Raw genomic sequence first — 23,414 nt, 5'->3', positions numbered from 1 at the left:
CCGAATCGGTCCGGCACCTGCTATCGTGCGTCCAATTGAGCTAGCCGAAAACATCTCACGACTTATCTTCACATCATTACTTCCACCAGTACCTCATTTCCTATCTTCCAGACTTCAGAGAAGTTCTCCTCCGAAACTTGAGGAATTAGCATTCCTGAAAGAGTGGGTACTGTGGAGACGCGGCTTAGTCACGGACTAGGAGATGTTTCCAGAATAAATTTTCACTCTGCAACGGCGTATGAGCTGATATGAAATTTCCTGGGAAATTGAAACTGTGTACCTGCCTGGGACTCGAAGCCAGGACCTTTACCTCTCGAATCCTTACGGAGGCATCTGATTACAAGATCAGTGGTGAATATCTTAAATACGTCCTATCGTGTATTTTTGGTTAATTCTAAGGAACGATATGGAACAGGACAATCACAGAAAATCAGTATTAGGCAAGGCGAATGGAAGACTAGATTTTTTGGGAGGGTTCTAGGAAAATACAGTGCATCTCTAGAGTAAGACACATACACTATGTAATCAAAAGTATCCGGACACCCCCAAAAACATACGTTTTTCATATTAGGTGCATTGTGCCGCCACCTACTTCCAGGTACTCCATATCAGCGACCTCAGTAGTCATTAAACACCGTGAGAGAGCAGAAAGGGGCGCTCAGCGGAACTCACGGACTTCCAACGTGGTCAGGTGGTTGGGTGTCACTTGTGTCATACGTCTATACGCAAGATTTTCGCACTCCTAAACATCCCTAGTCCACTGTCTCCGATGTGATAGTGAAGCGGAAACGTGAAGGGGCACATAAAGCACAAAAGCGTACAGGCCGACCTCGTCTGTTGACTGACAGAGACCGCCGACAGCTGAAGAGTGTCCTAATGTGTAATAGGCAGACATCTATCCAGACCATCACACAGGAATTCCAAACTGCATCGTGATCCACTGCAAGTACTATTACAGTCAGGTGGGAGAAAACATCGATTTCATGATCGAGAGGCTGCTCATAAGCCACACGTCACGCTGGTAAATGCCAAAAGATGCTTTGCTTGGTGTCAGGAGCGTAAACACTGGACGACTGAACAGTGGAAAGACGTTGTGTGGAGTGACGAATCACGGTACACGATGTGGCGATCCGAAGGCCGGGTGTGGGTATGGCGAATTCCCGGTGAACGTCGTCTGCCAGTGTGTGTAGAACCACCAGTAAAATTCGGAGGCGGTGGTGTTATGGTGTGGTCATGCTTTTCATGGAGGGGCTTGCATCCTTTGTTGTTTTGCGTGGCACTATCACAGCACAGGCCTAGAATGGTGTTTTAAGCACCTTCTTGCTTCCCAATGTTGAACAGCAATTCGGAGATGGCGATTGCATCTTTCAACACGATCGAGCACCTTTTCATAATGCACGGCCTGTGGCGGTGTGGTTACACGATAGTAACATCCCTGTAATGCACTGGTCTGCACATAATCCTGACCTGAATCCTATAGAATGGGATGTTTTGGCACGCCGACGTCGTGCCAGGACTCACCGACCGACATCGACACCTCTCCTCAGTGCAGCTCTCCGTGAAGAATGGGTTGCCATTCCCCAAAAAACCTTCCAGCACCTGATTAAACGTATGCCTGCAAAAGTGGAAGCTGTCATCATGGGTAAGGGTGGACTAACACCTTACTGAATTCCAGCATTACCGATGGAGGGCGCCACGAACTTGTAAGTCATTTTCAGCCAGATGTCCAGGTACTTTTTACTTTTCATCGCATAGTGAATATGATGCTAGTGGTGCGTGTCTTGGAATATTCCTCCAGTGTTCGAAGTCCTTATCAGGTAGGTATGACTTCAAATACTGAACGAATTAAAAGCGAGGATGGTAACAGGTCGATACATCCCATACGAAAGTATGACACAAATGGTCGAGGAACTTACGTGGGAATCATTAACATGTTGGGTAAATTCAGAGATCCTGTATTCGAAGATGTCCGTGCGATCATTATGTTGCCAGCTGTAACTGGCGTACGGATGTTCGTAAGACGAGAGAGATTAAAGCGCGTACAGAGGCACACATCAGTCATTTTTATATTACTCAATACACGAAGGGAATAGGAAAGAAAACCGTAAATAATGTTACGGTGTACCCTCTGCCGTACACTCTTTAGTGGCTTGCACAGTATATTGTAGACGTACATGTAGGTGATGTTGTGGATTAGATAGACTTAACCAACCCAGTGGGACGGCAGATCAGATACACCCCAGGTGATGAAAAATGTCCGGACACACTTATGTAGTGCGAATTTTACCACTAGATGTCACGGAAGACAGACGCCTCAGTATAACAGTAAAGAACCAGCAGCAGAACTGGTCGATCAGGAGAGCGGAGTGACTTCGAAATTGGAACCATCAGGAACGTTTCAGCCCTTCTAAAGATGCCCAAGTGGAATCTGGGTGATGTTACTGGGAAGTGCAAACGCAAAGGGACAGCTGAACCAAGATCAGGTAGATCTCATGTACTGACAGAGGGAGACAGTCGAGCGTAGTGGATGGTGGTTATAAAAAGCTGCGTGAAATCAGCGGAAGGAATCGCGAGTTCCAGTCCAGCTAGCACAATGACTGTGCGAGGGAGTTGAATAGAAGTGGATGCAATAGTCGGGCAGCTCCGCATAAGCCTCACATCCCTACAGTCAGTGCTAGGCAAGGCTTGAAGCCGTTTAAGGAGCGACACCAATGATCACTGGATGACTGAAAACGAGTGATTTAGAGTGATACCCTGTGGTAACCCGATAGACGGGTTTGTTTCGGCGAATGGCTGGAGGACGGCACCTGCCGTTACGTGTAGTGCCGAGAGTGAAGTACAGGGGAGGCGGTGTTACGGTATGGGGTTGTTTTTCGTGATTAGGGTGTGGTCCCCTTATTGCCTTTGAGAAACCGCTAAACGGGGGAGGACATGGACACAATTTATAGCATTGCGTATTGTGTAGAGTGGAGGAACAGTTCGGTGACGATAATTGATTGCATCAGCATGGCAACGCACCTTTCATAGAGTAGCTTCTGTTAACGCTATGGTTTGTGCCAACAACATTCCCTAAATACACTGGCCTGTCCAGAATCCCCTCCTAAACGAAGAGGAACACCTTTGGCATGACCTTGAACTAAGAACCCAGACTGAAAACCGCAGCGTCCAACACCGCTACCTTCTCTGGTTTCGGCTCTTGAGGAGGAATGGGCTGTCAATCTTCCACAGACATTTAACACCTCACTGAAAGTGTCCTCAGCAGAATTAAAGCCGTTTTAAAGATGAAAGGTGGACACTCTCCAAATTAATGTCCACTAACTGGTGTCCGGATATGTTTGCTCAGATAACGTAATTCCTTCGGTAAGTTATTTGGAGTATCGTTGGCAAATACTGGTGATCGTATGGTGAGTGTATTCCTCTCTATGCAGAGAATGTGTCATGAAACTTAGAGCCCCCTGAGAATTCACACCCGTTCGATTAGCAGATCGGAGTGTCGAAATATCCTCAGTAAATGTGCCCTCCTACGTCCTGTCCAGCATCGGAGCTTTGTGTAATCAATGAAAAGGGGTACAACCAAAACATTGCGAGATACGTGTGTTGATATTCATGAACAATTATGAAGGTTGATGATTTTAAACTGCAGATATTCATTGAACTCACTTATGTAACTGTAAAACAAGCACAGTCTGAGCTTCCGCTGATGTGACTGTTTACTGTGGTGATTTAAGTCGGCATAACCAACGTGGACAAGAACAGCAAGACTCTGAAACGTTTGGACAGATTCGGGTAACATTCCCCAACATCGCTACGCTACTCCGCTTTCGATTAGTTTTGCTTGCAAAATTTAATAAACAAATCTGATATACACTGAGGTGACACAAGTCATGGGATAGCGAGATGCACTTATACAGATGGCGGGAGTATCTCGAACACAAGGTAGAAAAGGACAGTGCGTTGGCGGAGCTGTCATTTGTACTCAGGTGATTCATGTGAAAAGGTTTCTGACGTGGTCATGGTCGAATGAAGGGCCATTTCGGAAATCTTTCGGGAATGCAATATTCCGAGAACCACAGTGTCAAGAGTGTGCCGAGAATACCACATTTCCGGCATTACCTCTCACCACGGACAACTGAGTGGCCGACGGCCTTCTCTTAATGACCGAGAGCAGCGGTTTTTTGCACAGAGTTTTCACTGCTACCAGGCATGCAACACAGCGTGAAACCATCGCTGAAACCAATGGTGACTGTACGACGAACAGTGCGGCAATATCTAGCATTAATTGCCTATAGCAGCAGATGACCGACGCGAGGTCTTTGCTATCGCTTCTCCTTGTCTATTGATCATATCGATTGGTTTCTTCACGACTTGTAAACCTTGGCCTTGAGCCCGATGTCAGTTGGGAAGAGCTGATAGGAGCGATCGTATGTGGGACCGATCCTACGAAGCCATAAACCCCAGTTTCCAACAAGGCACTGTGAAAGCTTGTGGTGCCTCCATAATGGTGTGGGCTGTGTTTACATGGAATGGACTGGGTCCTCTGGTCGATCTGAACCGATCTTTCATTTCCTGAAAATGGTTATGTTCGGCTACTTGGAGACCATTTGCAGCCATTCCTGGACTTCACGTTCCCAAACAACGATGGAATTTTTATGGATGAAAATGCGACCTGTCACCGGGCTACTGTTGTTCGTAACTGGTTTGAAGAACATTTTGAACAATCTGAATGAATGATTTGACTATCCAGATAGCCCGACATGAATCCCATCGTACGTTTATGGAACATAATCGGGAGGTCAGTTCTCGCACAAAATCTTGCACTGGCAATACTTTTGCCGTTACGAACGACTACAGAGGCAGCTTGGCTCAATATTTCTGGAGGGACTTCCAATGACTTGTTGAGTCCATTTCACGTTGAGTTGCTGCACTACACAGAGAAAAAGGAAGTCTGACATTCTATTAGGAGGTATCCATGACTTTTGTCCCCTCGGTGTGTGTATTACATTTTTTTCCCTTGACGGACATTCCAATTTTGTTGAAGAAGTGTGTCCCTCTTATGGCAGTTGTTCATCTACCGATGATACATTACTGGATGCACCAGAATAAACCAAACTCAATGTGTGGGAAAGGTATTTTACGCAGTAATGAACTCTGTTGGCTTCATGTAACTAACACTAAACTCCGTCCGAACAGCCTCGGAAGGATCACTGGTACTGACCGACCGCCGTGTCATCCTCAGACATCGGCACCACTGGATGTGGCTGTGAAGGCGCACGTGGTCAGCACACCACTCTCCCAGCCGTTGTCAGTTTTCGTGATCGGAGCCGTCACTTCTCAGTCAAATTGTTCCTCAATTTGCCTCACAAGGACTGAGTGCACCCTACTTGCCAACAGCGCTCGGCAGACTGGACCATCACCCATCCACGTTCTAAACAATCCCAACACTTCTTACCATTGCGCGTAGGCCGTTGGCATGTTGCCTTCAAAGGTAATACAAACTACATCCATTGGCATTAAGAATGATCTGATCTTTGTGTAACGGAGTGGTAGAAGGCGCTGGGAAGGAGTAAATCTCCACGCCCCAAGAAAACACCTGCAGAAACAATCAAGATGACGCTAACTACCCACGCAGCGTCGAAAATGAAACTTATGAAGAAGGGTATCAGTCCCTTAGACACACATAAAATTTCTGTTTCCAGTTTAGAAGTAAAGCATTTCCGTAGGAACTAGATACTTTGACATACATTTCGACATTCGATATAAAACTGTTTTTTTTTTTTTTAAAGAGAAACATAAAATTTGTGAGTGTTTAAGCACATCGTTCTGTTATTCTATTGTAATTATTGCAATAAAAGTAACACATTACTCCATAAAAGTAACGCATACGTTTCCAGCTGTGCTTTTGTGATGAGTTATAATTCCGTAACTGACATTTGTGCCTTTCACAATATGTAATGGTCGTTCAAAAAGAAACGAGCCAGAGGCATAATTACAGTATGTTGAAGTATTGACCCTGGCTGTTGAGACACCTGTCCCACTGTGACACAAGGTGGTGAATGTCTGTCTCATAAAATTCCCACGGCTGCGATGTTAACCAGTTCCGCACGTACAGCTGGACGTCGTCGTCCGAGGTGAATCGTTTGCCCCTCAGAGCCTTTTTAAGGGCACCAAAAATAGCATAACCACAGGGAGAGAGGTCCGGACTGTATGTAGGGTGGCCGAGAACCTCTCATTTGAATTTCTGCAGAAGTGCCGTGACTGTGTTGTCCGTTTGAGGCTTTGCATTGCTGTGGAGCAGAATTACCCCATAGGTGAGATTGCCTAATCGTTTTTGTTTGATTGCTTGACGAAGGGTAGTCAAGGTTTATCAGTAACGCCAAGCTTTCACTGTTGTCCCATGATGCAGGAAGTGAATCAGAAGGGGGCCATCGTGGTCAAAGAAGAACATCAGCATGACCTTTCCTGCACTCATGTCGATGGCCTTGGATTCTTTTGGTGGTGGTGACCCTGGATGTTTCCACTGGAGACTTTGCCGTTTTAATTCTAATTTGAAGTGATGACTGATCTCCAGCCACCACTCGTGCCGCGAACGCATTCCCTTCCCGAGCATAGCTCTGCAGATGCGCAAGACAGTGGGCCATTCGACAAGCTTCCTGGTGTGGTTGAAGACTGTGGGGCACCCGTTGGGCACACACTTCGCGCATGGGCAGTCGTTACTTCATGATGTTCAAATGTGCGTGAAATCTTATGGGACTTAACTGCTAAGGTCATCAGTTCCCAAGCTTATACACTACTTAACCTAAATGATCCTAAGGACAAACACACACATCCATGCCCGAGGGAGGACTCGAACCTCCGCGGGGACCAGCCGCACAGTCTATGACTGCAGCGCCTTAGACCGCTCTGCTAATCCCGTGTGCCTTACTTCCGACGCTCAGTCCGAACACGACGGCTATGGCTTTCACTGTCACCCGGCGGTCCTGGGTAATGAGTGCATCCACCAGCTGGACGATGTCATCGGTAATGGAGTGTGGTGCTCCAGACCGTGCATCATCGGCTAACGAAGCGCTTGTGCCACGCCTTGGCCGTTACAAGGGACATGCAGTGTTCGCCGTACGCTTGTGACATTCGCCGATAACTGTCCGTTCCTCCTAATTCTTCTGCTGTCAGAGAACGAACAACATCTCTTTGCTCTTCTTTTGACGGCTCCATATAACTGTTTGCAATGCGACTGGCAGCATTGGATGATTGATGCAGACTGCTGCTAGATCTGTATAGTCACGTGACGTGCACACGTGCCCTCTAGCGACGAGCTGCGAACTGTCACACTCTGGTCGGAACCACACCTCGTTACACAAGCCTCGATATTACCCTCCTGTCACTGTCACTGGTTTGCGCATTCCAGACTCCGGCTCGTTTCTTTCTGAGCACCCCTTATATTTCATATACGTATTTAATCTTTTAAGTTTGTTTTATAATTTATTTTTGCAGCGGAGACGTACAGATTGTCAATCAGACCATCCTCCACGTTTACCTGCAGGAGCTGCTGACACTGCGGTACCGTCGAGACGTGCTTTATAATTGGAACTCACTCATAGGTAATTTAAAAAGCAATTACTTCTACAAGTAGATTACAGATTCTCAGTTTCTGTGAGGAATGTTATCTAATTGCTGTTTGTGGTTTCCATTTTTATTAGAATAATTTTAAATTTCTTTCGTTTAAGAATTCCCCAGAATAGAACTGTGAATTTTAGTAGGTTACTTCGTTGCACAGAGCAGCCAAAATGAATCTCGTTCTAAAACGACGTGAAGATAATTCCAGCTGAATGATGCTCAAGAAGTCAACGCAGTTGAACTGTGACACGAATTTACGACGAGTTCGGTGAGGATGGCTCTGAGCACTAGGGGACTCAACATCTTAGGTCATAAGTCCCCTAGAACTTAGAACTACTTAAACCTAACTAACCTAAGGACATCACACACACCCATGCCCGAGGCAGGATTCGAACCTGCGACCGTAGCAGTCTCGCGGTTCCGTACTGCAGCGCCAGAACCGCTAGACCACCGCGGCCGGCTTCGGTGAGGAGGAGACAGTGGGAACCGGTAGTAAAACTCCTGCTGTCCAAGAAGTCCTGAGCTGTCAACATGTGGGGCAAGTTGAACGGTCAGTTCTTGTCTAAGTGCATGTACATTCGTTGAATCTCGGACACCTTCCTGTGAAATTTTGCTTCATATCGATTTGATTTTGTTGGTATTTACCTTGAGGTGCCCACTTTGCTCGCCGGATTGGACACATGCGCCATTAGAAATCAACGAGAGTTGATTGCATTCCATTTAAAATTAATTACGTTTAGAGAAAAGAGATTCTTGAGGATAGTGGGCTGCATCCAAGATGTAAATTTGATCAATTGTTATCACACGCACTCTAACGTAATTTTACTTCTGTTGGTTAGAATGAGATGGTGTCTCAATACCTTGACCAGTCTCGCATCTCGATTAGCCGGTAGTCTCGCAACTGATACTTATTCCGTTTGATTTCAGTTGACATTTTTCTTAGTTAAGATAATTTCTATATATTTGTCAAGGAACCTGGTGATTGTAAGAAAGTGGATTTAAAATTAATATGTCACAAATGGTTTTAAAGCCCTTTGTGCCCCTTCCTTCCATCCGCAAGGCAATCAAGCAGCAGGCTGCGTTTCACCTATGCGAATTCATTCAGGTTTTTCCACACGATATCTGCTGACAGTTTCTTGGAGACCCTCTGCCAATCGTAAACTTCTTCCCCTTCACAATCATTTTGCTCTTCTACATCGCCATCATCATTATAATTTCCCCTCATCATCATCTTCCTCATTGTAATCACCCTCTTCTTTTCCTGTATCATCTCCACCTTCTGCTTTCATAAATACATAGTTTTCTTTGATTTTAACGTCTTCATTTTGGTCTATCTCAGTCTTCTGTCGGAATAATTGTTTTTCTTCAGTCAATGACTTAAAAACGTGTCTGACGGGAAGTTGAATTGCATGCCGCATACGCTCCTTCAATCGCATCTTATCCTCTGACCAAACCTGGTGAAGTTTCTTCATCCAACATTAGGCACAACTGAATTAGGATCTGAAATTGTTCTCTTCCAGGACCGTATTTACATCATCTGTGAATAATCTCCTATAGAAATATAAACGTAAATGTTCGTTTAAACAAATTCGTAAATGTCCGAAAATTCTTCACCGTTTGCTTTGAAATTGCATTCGAATACTGCATGTGTTTATATAGCTACTAGAGTGCCACATATAATATATAAACTATGTGTAATAAATATATGGGGAATATGTATAAAAAGGTAATGTTCGTTTGCTCACATTATTCAAGCTGTGAAAGTTCTTCACCGATTGCTTCGAAAGTGACGCATTGAATTCGAGTACGTGCGTTTTTATATTCCTATTTTAGTGTTTATTATACGTATTATACTCAAATAAATACGCAATGTGTAAAGACGAAACGTTATTATCAAAATCTCGAAAAGTTCGTGACCGATTTCCTTGAATTTTTTACACGATACTCTGATGAACTTTGAAATATACAGAGGCTATATATTTTTAATATATAAATATATGCATATACAAAGTACATAAAAGTTAAACGTTGTTAGCAAAAAGGAAAGTCGCATTTATGGATTATTCGCTCATGATTAGAACACTACTACAGAATCAGAATATGCAATAACAGTGAGCAAGGCTCAACGTTAGAGAGAGGGGCAAGAGGAAGTGGATAGAGGAATGGGAGGAAATGGGGATAGAACGTGGAAAGGGGGCGATGGACGGAGACAGGGGACAGGAGGATATGGAGAGAGAGGGGAAGGTGAATATGGACAGCCAATGGTGGAAGGAGGTGGTGGACAGAGAGAAGGGGAAGGAAGAGAAGGTGGACAATGAAATGGAGAGGTGGAGCTGCACAGAGACAGGGGTAGAGAAACGGATTAATACGTATATCTAAGTCCCATACATGTCAGAACTGTGTGCTTTCTGTTTTGTTTCTATTCCATGTAACCAGACTGAGCCACAATAACGCATGACCAGGAACCGCTAGTGATCTGTAAATTTCATCTTATTCAGGCTTAATGATATACGTATATTTATAGCCTCTGTCGGAATTTACTTGTGTGTGTGGGTCATATCTTTATTTATTAGCATTGGCTGCCTTAAGAATTTTTCCATAATTTTGAATATCTTACATTGTGTAACTCTTTTTAAGAGGTTTAATTTTAAACAATACATTACATAATCCAGTTCTTCCAGATATCTTACTGGAGATTGGTCGGAAAACACATTAGTCAAAAGAGCCAAATATGAATAGTGCAAAGACTGAAATTTCTTCTGAGAGCCAAATTCTTAAAACTCAAACTATATAGGTTGTTGCATCATTATTTACTTAATTAGGGTACTCCTAAGCTGGCTTTGCTAAAAACGTCCTCAGTCTGTGTGAGGTTCTTTTACTGAGGTCGACGCCTTTCAACTTTCCCACCAATATCAGTCCTTGTATACTTTTATCCTCTATCTCCTACCCTTTATCCTGTCCGCATGTCCATACTATCTCAGTATACCTCTCTCGTGCTTAGACATTTTTCATTCGAGAATGGTCCCTAAAATTCACTTAATGAACTTTATTTCAGCTTTTAAGTTTTAGTTAAGCTTGACGTTCGTTGAATAAAACGTAATACCGATATTCTTTATTGATACTATTTAACTGGAAGATATCCTGGTTTGCAACTATAAGACGATTCCACGCACGAAAATGAGAATTCACTTGAATATGTAGATCCGTATAAGGAAAGAATAGCAAACCGTATCTTTGCTTCAGAGAAGTCGCCTAATAACGACACAACAAGGAAGCATGTGAAAGCAGAAATAAGAAAACCACTGATATCGAGAAGTACTTTTATTTGTTATTTCACAAGCTCATATTTCTTCGTTACTATTATTGTCTCTTTCACCTATTTATGACTAAGAGTTAGTATTAAATTGCTTTCCAAATGAGTTAGATCATTAAAACCCGATTTCCTTGTTTCGGTAGATAACAAGCTTTTGTCACACTTCACAAGAAACCCACACCTTTCAGATAAATGGATATCCCTTCAACTACTTTATTTTTCATCAGCTTCAGCACGCTAAAAATTATTTCACACGCTTTACTTCGAAGTACTACCTCCCCCCTCCACTTTCGACATTGCTGTCACAAGCGGCAAAAGTGGTGTGGGTGGCAGGAAATGTACGTGATTTGTCACCTCCACCCCTGTCAAACGCCGCTTCAAAATAGACTCGCACGGGCCATGAAGTTTCATTCGCACTCTCCGCAAACGGCCGCATGTGTATTTTCCGGAAGAACCACTCTCAAGAAGGGACCAAAGAGCTGCATAGAGCTCATGAGCTGTGGTTTGGTAACCATTGTCTCAGACTGTCAATTATTAAATCATCTCCATTGAAAACTCCTGGTGAAGCACCATCATCCAAATCTGGTACTGTATAGTGAATCACACATTTTGTCTTTTGGCTCAACAAAAAAATTATGCTGCAAATTTTCCCCATGTCTCATATAATTTTATTTCATGACTCTTCCTTATCATACCGTTATCATCATCTTCCAACTATGTACATCATAATCATCGTCATCATATTCATCATCATCCTATTCATCACCATCATACAAAGGGCGTTCAAAAAGTTTTGCACAGTCGTCTCTAACTTTTTTATTTTTTGCAGGTGGAAAATGAAATTTTTTGTGAACACACTTCGAACATTTAGCTATACATAGAGCCTACTCAATGTAGCCCCCATCAGTTGTGACGCATCTGGCGCAACGTTCTTTCCATGATATAAATGCACTTTGGTGAAATTATGGGGATTGTCTTTTACACCATCACTTGACACAGGAAACAAGGTCTTTCTCACTATCAAATACTTTACCGCACGGGTGAGCCTTCAGACGACCAAAGAGGTAAAAATCAGACGGAGCCAAGTCTGGACTGTAGGGAGCATGAGGAACAATTTTCTAACCCCTTTTCCTGATTTTCTGCAGCTTCGTAAGGGCTGTATAGGGTTTGGCATTGTCATGGTGTAGTCTGATGACCTGATCCTGAAGCTGTGGTCTGTGGGTCTTCGATGGCAAGTTGCAGCTTGTCCAATGACAACCAGTAACGGTCCAGGTTAATTGTGGAGCCAGGTTCCAAAAATACAATGAAAATGACACCGCACTGATCCCAGAAGAAGGAAGCCATCACCTGTTTGCCTGCTGTTCATGAAAGTCTTGGTCTCTTCTTCCGAGGGGAACCCGGATGATGCCACTCCGTGGATTGGGTTTTCCTCTCAGATTCGAAAAAAAAAGCCATGTTTCATCCTGGGTAATGACACCGTCAAACACTGTTTCCACTCTTCAGTGAAGGTCTTCATGAGACCCTCGCACATATTCTTCCTTATCGTTTCCATTTCTCTTGTCAATAATCTAGGCACCCGACGTGCACAGATTTTTCTGTACCCTAGTGACTGTAGCAGGGATACCACTCTGCCCAATGGCAAACGAGTCATTTCAGCAAGCTATCGTGTTGTCACATATCTGTCATTTTGGATGATTTGATCAACGTTCTCCTTATTAACATCACTCACTGCCATCGATAGTCTACCGCATCGTGGATTGTCCAGTAGAGAGAAATCACCTTCTTTAAACCTCTGCAACCACCGCTGGATACTGCTGCGATCCACTGTGTCCTCCCCATAAACAGGGAGCAAATTCCTGTGGCAGAGTCATCGCCAGTCTTGAAGAGGAACTCCGTCACCGACCGTTGTCACAGCCTGACATCTACTTCACGGTCCCCTACGGCTCAACTGTAAATAAAAGAAAATACTTTTATATACCAGCTTATAGCTAAATGCTTCCAGGTATGTTGACAAAAAATTTCATTCTCCTCCTGCAGAAAATAAAAAAATTAGAGACGACTGCGCAAAACTTTTTGAACACCCTTTGTAATATTCAGCATCATGTTCATCATCGTCACCATCATCATTGTATACATCATAGTATTCAGCATCATCATAATCATAATCGTCATCATAGTCATCATCATCATAATCATCATCATCATCAACATCATCATAACCATCATCATATTCATAATCGTCATAGTCATACTCATCATTGTCGTATTCATCGTTGTCATAGTCATCATCACTGTATTCATCATCGTTGTATTCATCATTGCACTCATCATCGTTTTAGTCATCATCGTTGTATTCGTCATTATTGTATTCATCCTCGTTGTATTCATCATCATCATCATACTGATCAACATCATATTCATCATAATCTTCTTCTCTGCCCTCTGCTTTCTAAATACATTGTTTTGTTTGTCTTTGTCTTTATTCTTCTTTCAGAAAAGCTATTCTAATCTCTGTAGCAAATGAGAAGTGGATTTAAATACAACTTCGAGTACAGAGTTTGCTTCAGTTTGCCTTTTTTGCCACAACCCCAGTTTCCCACAGATATTTCATCGAGATTAAACCACTTGATTTTTACAACTAATCTTTCGGCGAACAGAACTGAAAGACATGTATTAAAACTGTAATGCTCATTCAACAACTGAACTGATTGTAAGCACATATTCACAGTGCAACAGGTAAATGGTTAAACAGCGAGAGACTTAGGCCTTCTTCTTCTATCACTTTAGGGGCTGAGATGCTGAGTTTCTCGGCGATTGATCGTCTCTATTTTAGACAGTCACTGGTCTATCTGTAGCTGCATACAGAGTTTACAACACTGAATGAGAAAAAGCATGCTTTATGAAAGACAACAAAGCTGCGTTCACAGATATGGCAAGGTCTGAAATATGTATAGCAAATATCTGGAAAAGGAAATTTGAAGAGGCTTCGTGAACGATTTGAATGTGTTTTAGGAGGAATCAGGAAGTGGAAGACTTACTGCATGTCAGATTTACATTTTTGGGAGCGCTGCTAAATGTATCGAATTTTCTTCATGATCGGATGTTTTGATGATAGACACAATAGATTCTGCAATGTTTAATTTAAAAAGCATATCTAAGTTACAGCAATTAATGAATAGGTAAGAATTAAAACACTGTTAAAACACAACATATGTTACTTTTTTGAAGAGTTGCTTGCATATTCCAAGAAGAAAATATATCACTGAAATACAACAAGTACAGACAAGTTGGTGCTTACAAAGTCCATTGTCAGTGAGTTCAGTCTTGCCAGTGCTTAATTGAGATGCACGTCATAGTACTCAGATTATATATGAGACAGTTACAAATAAGTAAATAGCTCAGACAGCAACTTCATTCTTGCCAACGTCTGACGTGCATGTCATATTACACCTAGCTGAGTGTCAAATGCACTGAATGTCAGCAAGAAAAGACTTGCTGCAACAAGCAAAACGCTCACTCAGCGAGTTCAGTCTTGCCAAAGCTTAAACGTCATGTGTGCCGTATTATACCAAGCTGAGGAGCAAATGCTTCGGTCTCCAGGTCTCCATTACATGTGTGTGATCTCTGTTGTGGGGCAGTTACATATGTCATTAGGTTTTTAATAACAGCATTCACTTGATTTTCAACAGGCCTCGTAAACTTCGATGGGAAGCTGAAGTGGTTGCTTCTTGAATACCTTCTTCGCATGATACTCTTTATAAGCTCTTGATGTTATGGATGGGGAAATATCTAATCATTGAATTACCTACGTGGAATAAGTTTCATCATAACTATCATACACTTCAGGTAAACATTCAATAATCTACATATAGTGCGATTTTGCCCTAGGAACTTCACTTTTATACACAGAAAGTGCGAGAACCTGTGTTTTTAAGTATTTGAGCGGGCTTAGAACCCCTTTGTATTGCTGTCAGTTCTAGCGAAGCAGTTTCAATGCACTGAATACTTATTTTTTCAAAGCTGTCATTTTTAGCTCCCATAAGTGTTAACTAGCAGAATTTGCTGTAAAATTCTGATTCAACACCAAAGAAACTAACACGAATGAAAGTATAAAGGAGAAACCTTTCCGATAAGCACGCATCTAAACAAGCAGTCTGCGAGATGACTTAATTCGTGGTTAAAAGCTGATACCAACATTAAGATTTCACAAGATTCTTGTTGTGACAAACGCCGATAAGACAGGCACGTCTGAGATTACGCATTGTCAGACACTTGTTTGCTGTCCGCCCTCTGTGCCACCACCGACTGGCTGGGGTCGTTGCTGTTTGATTCAGCATTAGCCTACTGTAAGGTAAAAACAAGTTTACACATTTGCGTTCTACCACTTTTTTTCTGTTCGACGTGTTTCTCATTCCATTAAACCACTTTCTATCAAGCAGTGTGTACATACATCTTATTCAGTCCAAGTGCCCATATAGTTTCTACTGTTCAACAGCACACACTGACACAGGTTGATAAACTTTTTTATGCTTCTGGCTAAGGTAAACACAGTAACTTAGGGCCATTATCACCTGAAAAATGATGGTGACTGATTTTATAATGAGGCTGAGTGAATCCCCATTTCAGACGTCCCACCTCAGATTAACATCAACAGGTACCGGTAATCGAACCTGTATCCTTCTGTACCAAAGATAGTGACACCAGTCATTCTGCTACAGAGGTGACCAGTTTTATTGTGCTTGTTTGAATGTGTGAAGGCAATACATGTTATATATAACTCATTAATTGTATGAAAAAATAATGCATCAATTTTATTTGTGTGCGCTTATGATTAAGAAATTTTTTTTGAGAAATAATCAGATACCGCCATCATGTACTGTCATAGGATGCATCTTTAATTTTTAAACTCACTGTCATCCGCAATTATTAATGTTTCTAAAATTACTGACCACCACCAACTTTAATTTTTAAACTTACTGCCATGTTTTTATAATTGTTCTGCCAGCTACCATCTTGATGATATACATTCAAGGTCACTGACGAAATCATGCATCCGTGTCAAGGTCGTTGGCTGTTGTCACTAACCCTGGCGTTTACGCAACCCGCGCTGACACTCTTCAAGGTCAAGTCTCCGCTATCCTTGCCTGTGACAATAGTGGAATCACATACTTGAATTGTGTACTTGAGTGCAAAGGCGCCCAGACTCGTCACATCATTACTACTAGCAACGAATCTGTCGTGACGCGAAACACTGTGACAAAGTGGCCTGCACGTCACTCCTATTAAGGTTTTTATTTTGCAAAGTTCTGTAAGAAATGACTTCGCCATTAAAACCTTACCGTCACTGGTTATTTCCTGAGGGTCAGAGCATACATATCTCTTACCAATAGGACTAAATGTGAAACAGATTCAGTATTAACTACTTGATCAAGTTCTCTCTTCCTCTCATAAATATTAGAAATAAGGTCGTCAAGGCTATTTTTTATTTATTTTTTATTTATTTTATTTTTTTTTTACGTACACAGGTCTCGTATACAGTACAAGAGATTCTCTCTTCCCTTGAAACCAGCAGTTATATGTAAAGTTCGGTGATGTACAATTTGTCTCTTTCTTCTTCTAGAGCCTATCCGTGTTGGATGTTGGTGATCATCAAAGCTAAATCAGTTTCCTTATTGAAAGAAGTTCCTCACTCGTGTGTGAAGCTTATGTCCTTAATGTTATTATGTTTCCGTGCCGAGATGTTCTACTTCAAAAATGGCTCTGAGCACTATGGGACTTAACTTCTGAGGTCATCAGTCCCCTAGAACTTAGAACTACTTAAACCTAACTAAACTAAGGACATCACACACACCCATGCCCGAGGCAGGATTCGAACCTGCGACCGTTGCAGCAGCGCGGTTCCAGACTGTAGCGGCTAGAATCGCTCGGCCACTGCAGCCGGCTGTTCTACTTCCTCGTCCTCTTTCATCATGATGTATCTTTCCTTAAAGAATGTTGTGCACCAGGTTATACCTGTCTCCGTTCTTCATTACATGACCGAGATGCAGTTTTCTGCGTTTTTCCTGAGTTAGTGATTTTACCAGTCCATGGCACTCTATGCATACTCCTGTACAACCATACCCGAGATTCCATAAGTCGTCTGACCGTCTTCTTGCTAAAAAACCAAGTCTCAGTTACATTGAGAAGGGCGAAAAATACGTAGCAACGTAGAAATCTTAATTTTGTTTCGATTGCGAGGTGATGGTTCTGGGACATATTACTCATTAAAAAGTAGTTCTGTTGTTCTCAATATGGACTTCGATTTCTTGCACGTTATCCAGTTGGTTGTTACTATTAGTTCCCAGACGTGTGTATTCGTTTACTTGTTCAATAAGTTTACGATTAATGTTTAGATGGCAATTCAATATGTCTTCGTGCAGATGATCGTAAATTTTGATTGCTATGCCATTATGCTTACTGCTTTCCCTGATTGGCGATAGAAAATATTGAACTACTTTAAGTTGTCACCAGAAATTAAATGGTCATTAGCGTAGAGGATATTGTTCAGCCCATCTCCATTCCAAAATTATCCTTCTTCGATATTTTCAGGGCAGGATCGTGATCAATAATGACAAAATACAGGTCTGTCTCATTGCTCGGAATATTTATACTGTTTCAAGTGTCTCATTTTTTACAAACAGCAGCAGATGTTTACGATTATAGGTCAAATTCGATCGAGAGGTCTTTGTCATCTATCCTACGATTTTTAGTACCTCGCCCGTTTTGTAAACTTTTATCAGTAGCCTTTTGGTAATCAATGAAACAGACGAAGTTGTCACAGTCACGTTTCTGTACCTCTATATTAATATTTGAATCGAGATCTGAGCCTCTCGAGTACCGACAGCATTTATGACATCAAACGCTGTAGGTGCCATCTACTCTTCGCAAAATTTGTAGATTCTTTCGTGAATAACTCTTAGAAACATTTTCAGGGGATGGTTCGTCAAACTTATTGTACTGATATCACTACATTTTTTTGGCTCCTGGTCCTTTTTTTTAGGGTTGGGGGGGGGGGGGGGGGAATCAAAATTGATTGATAGCATATTTGAGGAAGGATATCCGAATTATAAATTTTATTGAACAGTGATGTCGAACTTTCTGTTTGTTCTTCATCAGACAATTGAAGGATTTCCAAATGCATCACATCTGGTACTGCTGTTTTTCCATCTTTCATTGCTCTTACTACTGATCTCGCATCATCCGCCGTAATATCTGGTCCTATTTCTCGAGTGGCTTCAGATGAATCTGGTCTGTCGTCATGAAAAAATGCTTCCAAATTGTTCTTCCAGTCTTGCGTTCTCTCGTTTTTGACGATGATCAGCTTACCATCATTGTCTACTAACGTAGATGACGGTCTTGTATGAAAGTACCCAGTCATTTCTTTTACTTTCTTATAAATAATGGACTTGTGATATTCAGCTTGTAAAGTTTCAGTATCTGAGCTGTATGCTTTCAGATCTTTTTCTTTTACTTCTCTGATTTTCCCGTAGATAACTTTGTTCATTGTTCTCTACCCACAGGATCTGCTTTGCATGTTCTTCTTTCATTCAGTAGTTGTAATATTTCGTCACTCGTCCATCACTTCCTTTCCTTTGTTTCAGGCTGCAACATTTATTTTTTGATGGGCATCATTTCATCAGACAGTGCTTTGGGATTTTCGTTCAGTTTGCCTTTCATTTCATATTTTACTGTTTTTTTTTTTTTTAGTTTCCTTATGTCATACTTTACTGTCACTTTCTTTTTAGTTTGAAGCTGAAGAATCCAACCAAAGTATTGCAAAGTATTGTAGGCTGACTGTAGGTTAGCTCCAGGCTATCAGTTGGTGACTCCCTGGTATTCAGTTCCCTATTTTTTTTTTTTTTTTTTAGTTGGGTCAATTACAAGACCATCAGGTTCAACAGCAAAAGTACGTAGTCTGTTACCACGTTCATTTATTTTCACCAATTAATGAGAAGTACAGAAGCGTCGTACTTAATGTTAACGAAGAACACATAAGTAACGACAAAAAAGGATAGATTTAACTTGCGAAAAATTTGTTAATGCTTCTTTAACATGTTCATTTTTCAAATCGCAATCTACCTCAAAAAGGAAATATTCTGTGCGTACTCTTGCCTTACGAAAAATTATTTTATCCGCTTATTTGCACCGAGATACCGATGTGCGCTAGCAAGCGACATTTTACGGGAAACGGGAATACATAGCAGCCTGGGTTTTGTGGGTAACGTTGCTACGCTGAGCAAAGGCGCAATACTTCTGTATTCACGCGAAATTCAGTTTTAACTAGAAAAGAAGCAATAACAATCCAATCCACTGCATTAGCAACTCAATAAATCAAAGCTACTTGGAGAGACAGTGTCTGGTTTGCTGTTGTTTCCCTAATGCTGTTACAACAGGTAGACCTGGGTTTTGTGGGCAACGTTGTTCCACTGAGCAACGGCATAATACTTCTGTATTCACGTGAAATTCAATTTTAACTAGAAAAGAAGCAATAACAATGCAATCCACTGCATTACAACTCAAGAAATCAAAGCTACTTGGAGAGACAGTGTCTGGCTTGCTGTTGTTTCCCTAATGCTGTTACAACAGGTAGACCTGGCTGTCTAAATTCGCGCGGGAAGCCTCTATAGAATTTCCTGTCTCTACCTAAATTATTACTCAGTTAAACCTTCCTAATTGTTTTAGTTGCCCTTTGCACTTTCGTAATCACTGAAGTTAAAACTACCACATGACGACTGATACTAGTTTCATTACAGCCATCCTCAGAGAGGTCAGGTCACTTTGTTGCCATTAGGTGCAACACAGTTTCATCACGACTGGACCCTCGAACTACTTGACCAAGGTAATTTTCAGAGAAGGTATTTAGTAATGTTGCACAGGATGTCCTGAGACGCTCATTATGTAAAAACAGTAAATTATCAGTTGCCTGTTAGATGATTGGTCTCCTCCGATGATAATTCTATGACTCGGATTGGGCAACATATGTGCTAATTAACTGAGGTTATCTCTAAAGATCTCGCTTACATCTGGATGAGATTTTAGTGATATATATAAAGAAATAATTACAAATTGATGCCCACCCTTGGTACATAGTCTTCCCCAATCAATCTCGCTTGAACTTCAATTTCGATCATGGTTTATGCGATTTTCTTGTCTACTGCGACGAATACACCATCTTTATTTCGCATTAGCCTATCCATTCAGTATACAGGGTGGTCATAAACAGTGTGAAAAGCTTGTGAGAGTATTTCAGGGTAGGTTGTGATGAGAAACAATTGTTCAGGAAAAAAATCGATTCGTTGTGCGTTTCCGAGTTATTTAGCATTGTATTTAGTCAATCAGGCCGAATCGGGCGCAGATTTAAGCGGCGCCCCAGAGATGGTCATCAAACGTGTTCTTTGCTTGGTTTCCTGAAAACGTTACAGCAAATGGACGTGGGCTGGTAGTAATGATCGAACCCGAACAAAAGGCTTAGCAGTCTGGGGGCTATTATCTACGCTTTGAGGACAACTAATTGTATCTGGCGAGTTGCTTGAATTTGCACGGCTTATTGGCTAACTTCAGTGCTAATTAATTCGGAAACGGCGCAAAGTAACGAATTTTTTCCTTAACAGTTATTTCTCAGCACAACCTATCATACAAAATCCTTACACGCTTTCCAAATTGGTTCTGACCGTCCTGCCTACTTAGATTCACAAAAAAAAAAAAATCTGACTTCTGTCAGATTCGGGCGTAGGGGAGAGTATTTTAATTAGAGGATAGTGTGCCTAGGAACACGTGTTTCCCGGTCGGTGTTTTAATGTAGTGAACGAGTTTAGAATCACGTGGAGGAACGGGTATCAGGAACGGCTCTGAGCAGTTCCTTATTTTTTGCTTTTATATTGTGAGACATGAGGTTTGGATTTAAGCAGTGTTTGTAAATATTATGAGTTCTACATATGTAAGTGCTGAATAATACATTAAAGCTATTTGGGGATGTTGTTAATTCTTCGGTTAAAGAATTTTATAGTGAGAAAGTTCTGTACATTTTTAAAACTAGTTGCTTAGTTTTAAGCCACACTTCGTCCGTCTTAAACCTTGAAAAGGAAGATAGTCTTCTATTACGGAAGACATGATATTTGCAAATGAACTGATTCTCTTTAATGTATTGACAATTTTTCTTGTCTTGACAAAAGGAAATTTGACTTAATTAGCAATAGTTTTTGTTTCAAAATATTTTTAACCTGTAATTGGTTTCTGATAATACTTAATTTTTTTTTCTTTTCCTGGCTATTGGTGTGTCATAGAGTAATAATTATTTATTTAGCGTTTGGCTAGTACAGAAATGTCAGCGTTACATATAAGTACATACATATTTACAGACGAGAAACTTAGTAATGTTTGTGCTTCACAACTGGATATCCAGTCCTTTAATCCAGCGCACAGCATTGAAATTTCCAGCGCGAAGTCTTCGAATCATGCAGTCACTAACAATATGATGAAAGCCTGGTGTCTGCTGCACAAACAGTCTGGATTAGGCAGCTTTTTCGACTTCTGGAGAGCATCACTCATCAGTCCTAATAGCTTCTGATACTGTTTAGGGCAGCGTTGACAAGATTTTTCTCTGTTCTAACTCTTTTAAATCTGAGTGGAGTATTTATTCTAGGTACATGACCATTTGCACTTCGAAACAACTTTTCACATTTGCGAAAACTTGAGGCTTCCGCAGTAATTGTTGTGATTTCAGAAAAAGATTGCAGCGCACATAAAATGAATGCCTTCATTTCAAAACCGAATCAAAAAATATATTAAACTTCTGTTACACGGCGAATGTCTAAAAAGTCCTGCCAAGTATTATGATGAGCTCCACTGCATGTTTAAAATTCTGAACTTATGTTGTGAATGTTTCGGCAGTTGAGAACTGGAATTTCAGTCGTTTCGTTTGCGGGGACCATTTCATTGAATCGTACCCCAGTAAATCGGGGCGTCCTACTGCTGTCACTATCTGTACTGGATGAAGAGTCACCTAGACTAAAAAACACTCAAAATACAATCAGCCACCAAGGTAGCAACCTGTAATTTGTTGGGCACCCCTATCTCATTTACTTCGACCCTACTAATAACCAACCATATAGCGCAGGTACTCATAACTTAGCTTGTTACAGAACCTCTGAAATCTCTAGATCAAGGCTTCTACTTGGCCCAGAACCAGATGCACTTAATCATTTCTGGGGACAATGGTGCAGATCCTAGGATTCGTTTTGTGAGCAAGGCTTATCTTCTCAACTCTCTCTGCCAATAACTGGAATGACCCAAACATGACCTCAGATCCGAGACAACGGGCACCTTTCGTTCTAATGTGTGCCACAATTTGCGGTGTGTTGCACCTAGTCCTGTGCCATGTCCCTAACAGAACATTATACATCGTTTTACTGCAAATGCCTACCCTTCTGTGTTTGCCTCCCCCTGACATGAAAACATCAGGTTTCTTAACAGGAAACTGGTTCAGTTTATTTCAGTGGAAGTCATTACAACAAACTTGTGGACTAGAGAGTTGGGTGTATAACCTAAGATATTCCTTTGTATAGGGCGCTTGAACTTACTAGTGACACACCACTCGCGGTCAAATCGGCGAGCAGTGACAGAATCTATGCTTCTGTTGCAGATGATAGTATTTGAGATATAGTTGTTACTTCAACTGCGTGAATCCTAGCATTTTGTCCCATGCACCTATTCGAAGCAGCTTCCGATCATTTAACAACAGTCACAATGATTTCCAGTTGCTTACAAATATCAAACAACTCATAAAGCGCCTTCGATTGTCTTTCACAGTGGTGCTGCATACAGACTGCTACAATTTTTACCACAAAACCAAATAATTAACTTTAAATTAAATTTTATGATATTATTTTAAATTCAGCATCCGTTACGTAACATGGATTGCCTATTCCTTTTAAGATCCAAGAAAATATGTTTAAAAAAACTGCGATAATGTTTACAGACTTCTCGAAAATAACTGTGTCTCTCGAACGCTTGATGAGGTATGCTCAGTAACAAATTCTCATGACAATGTAACAATGTCGACGACATTATCTTCTTTGAAGTGGGAAACCAAAGGCAACACGACTTGACAGTTATGAGCAAAAGTTATAGTTGAATTCGTGAGAGCTACGTTTCCGTCCCAACTTTAATATTTCAGACACTGAAACAGGTCGACGAGCAGAAAAATTTGGAAATATTGCTCCGAACACGTAACTGGCTATACTAGAAAAAATGGGGGAAAACTATTTTCAAAAATGGTATTGCTGCCAAAATGTACAGAATATACAAAAATTGTTCACAGTTTTCGGTGAATGCACAACACTTGTGTCCGAAAAGTTTCATAAATATACATTTTCACTTATATACACAATGAAATGTGGAACGATAGTTTCTGAAAAAGGATATGCCGCCAAAAGTTTACAAAATGCACGAT

General features: G+C 41.4%; 1 protein-coding gene across 1 annotated transcript in view; it reads left to right on the top strand.

The window, feature by feature from the left end:
* The window catches only part of LOC124776407 (pickpocket protein 28-like), a 175,007-nt gene that overhangs the window by 133,042 nt on the left and 18,551 nt on the right, over positions 1 to 23,414 (top strand). Inside the window, exon 9 of the mRNA XM_047251394.1 lies at positions 7,489 to 7,595. Within this exon, the coding sequence (XP_047107350.1) occupies positions 7,489 to 7,595 (107 nt within the window). The remainder of the gene's footprint in view (positions 1 to 7,488; positions 7,596 to 23,414) is intronic.

This window comes from Schistocerca piceifrons, chromosome 1, assembly GCF_021461385.2.
Source record: "Schistocerca piceifrons isolate TAMUIC-IGC-003096 chromosome 1, iqSchPice1.1, whole genome shotgun sequence".
Classification (NCBI taxonomy): Eukaryota; Metazoa; Arthropoda; class Insecta; order Orthoptera; family Acrididae; genus Schistocerca; species Schistocerca piceifrons.
Note: the sequence above shows the minus strand (reverse complement) of the source record. Positions and strands in the feature narration are given on the sequence as shown.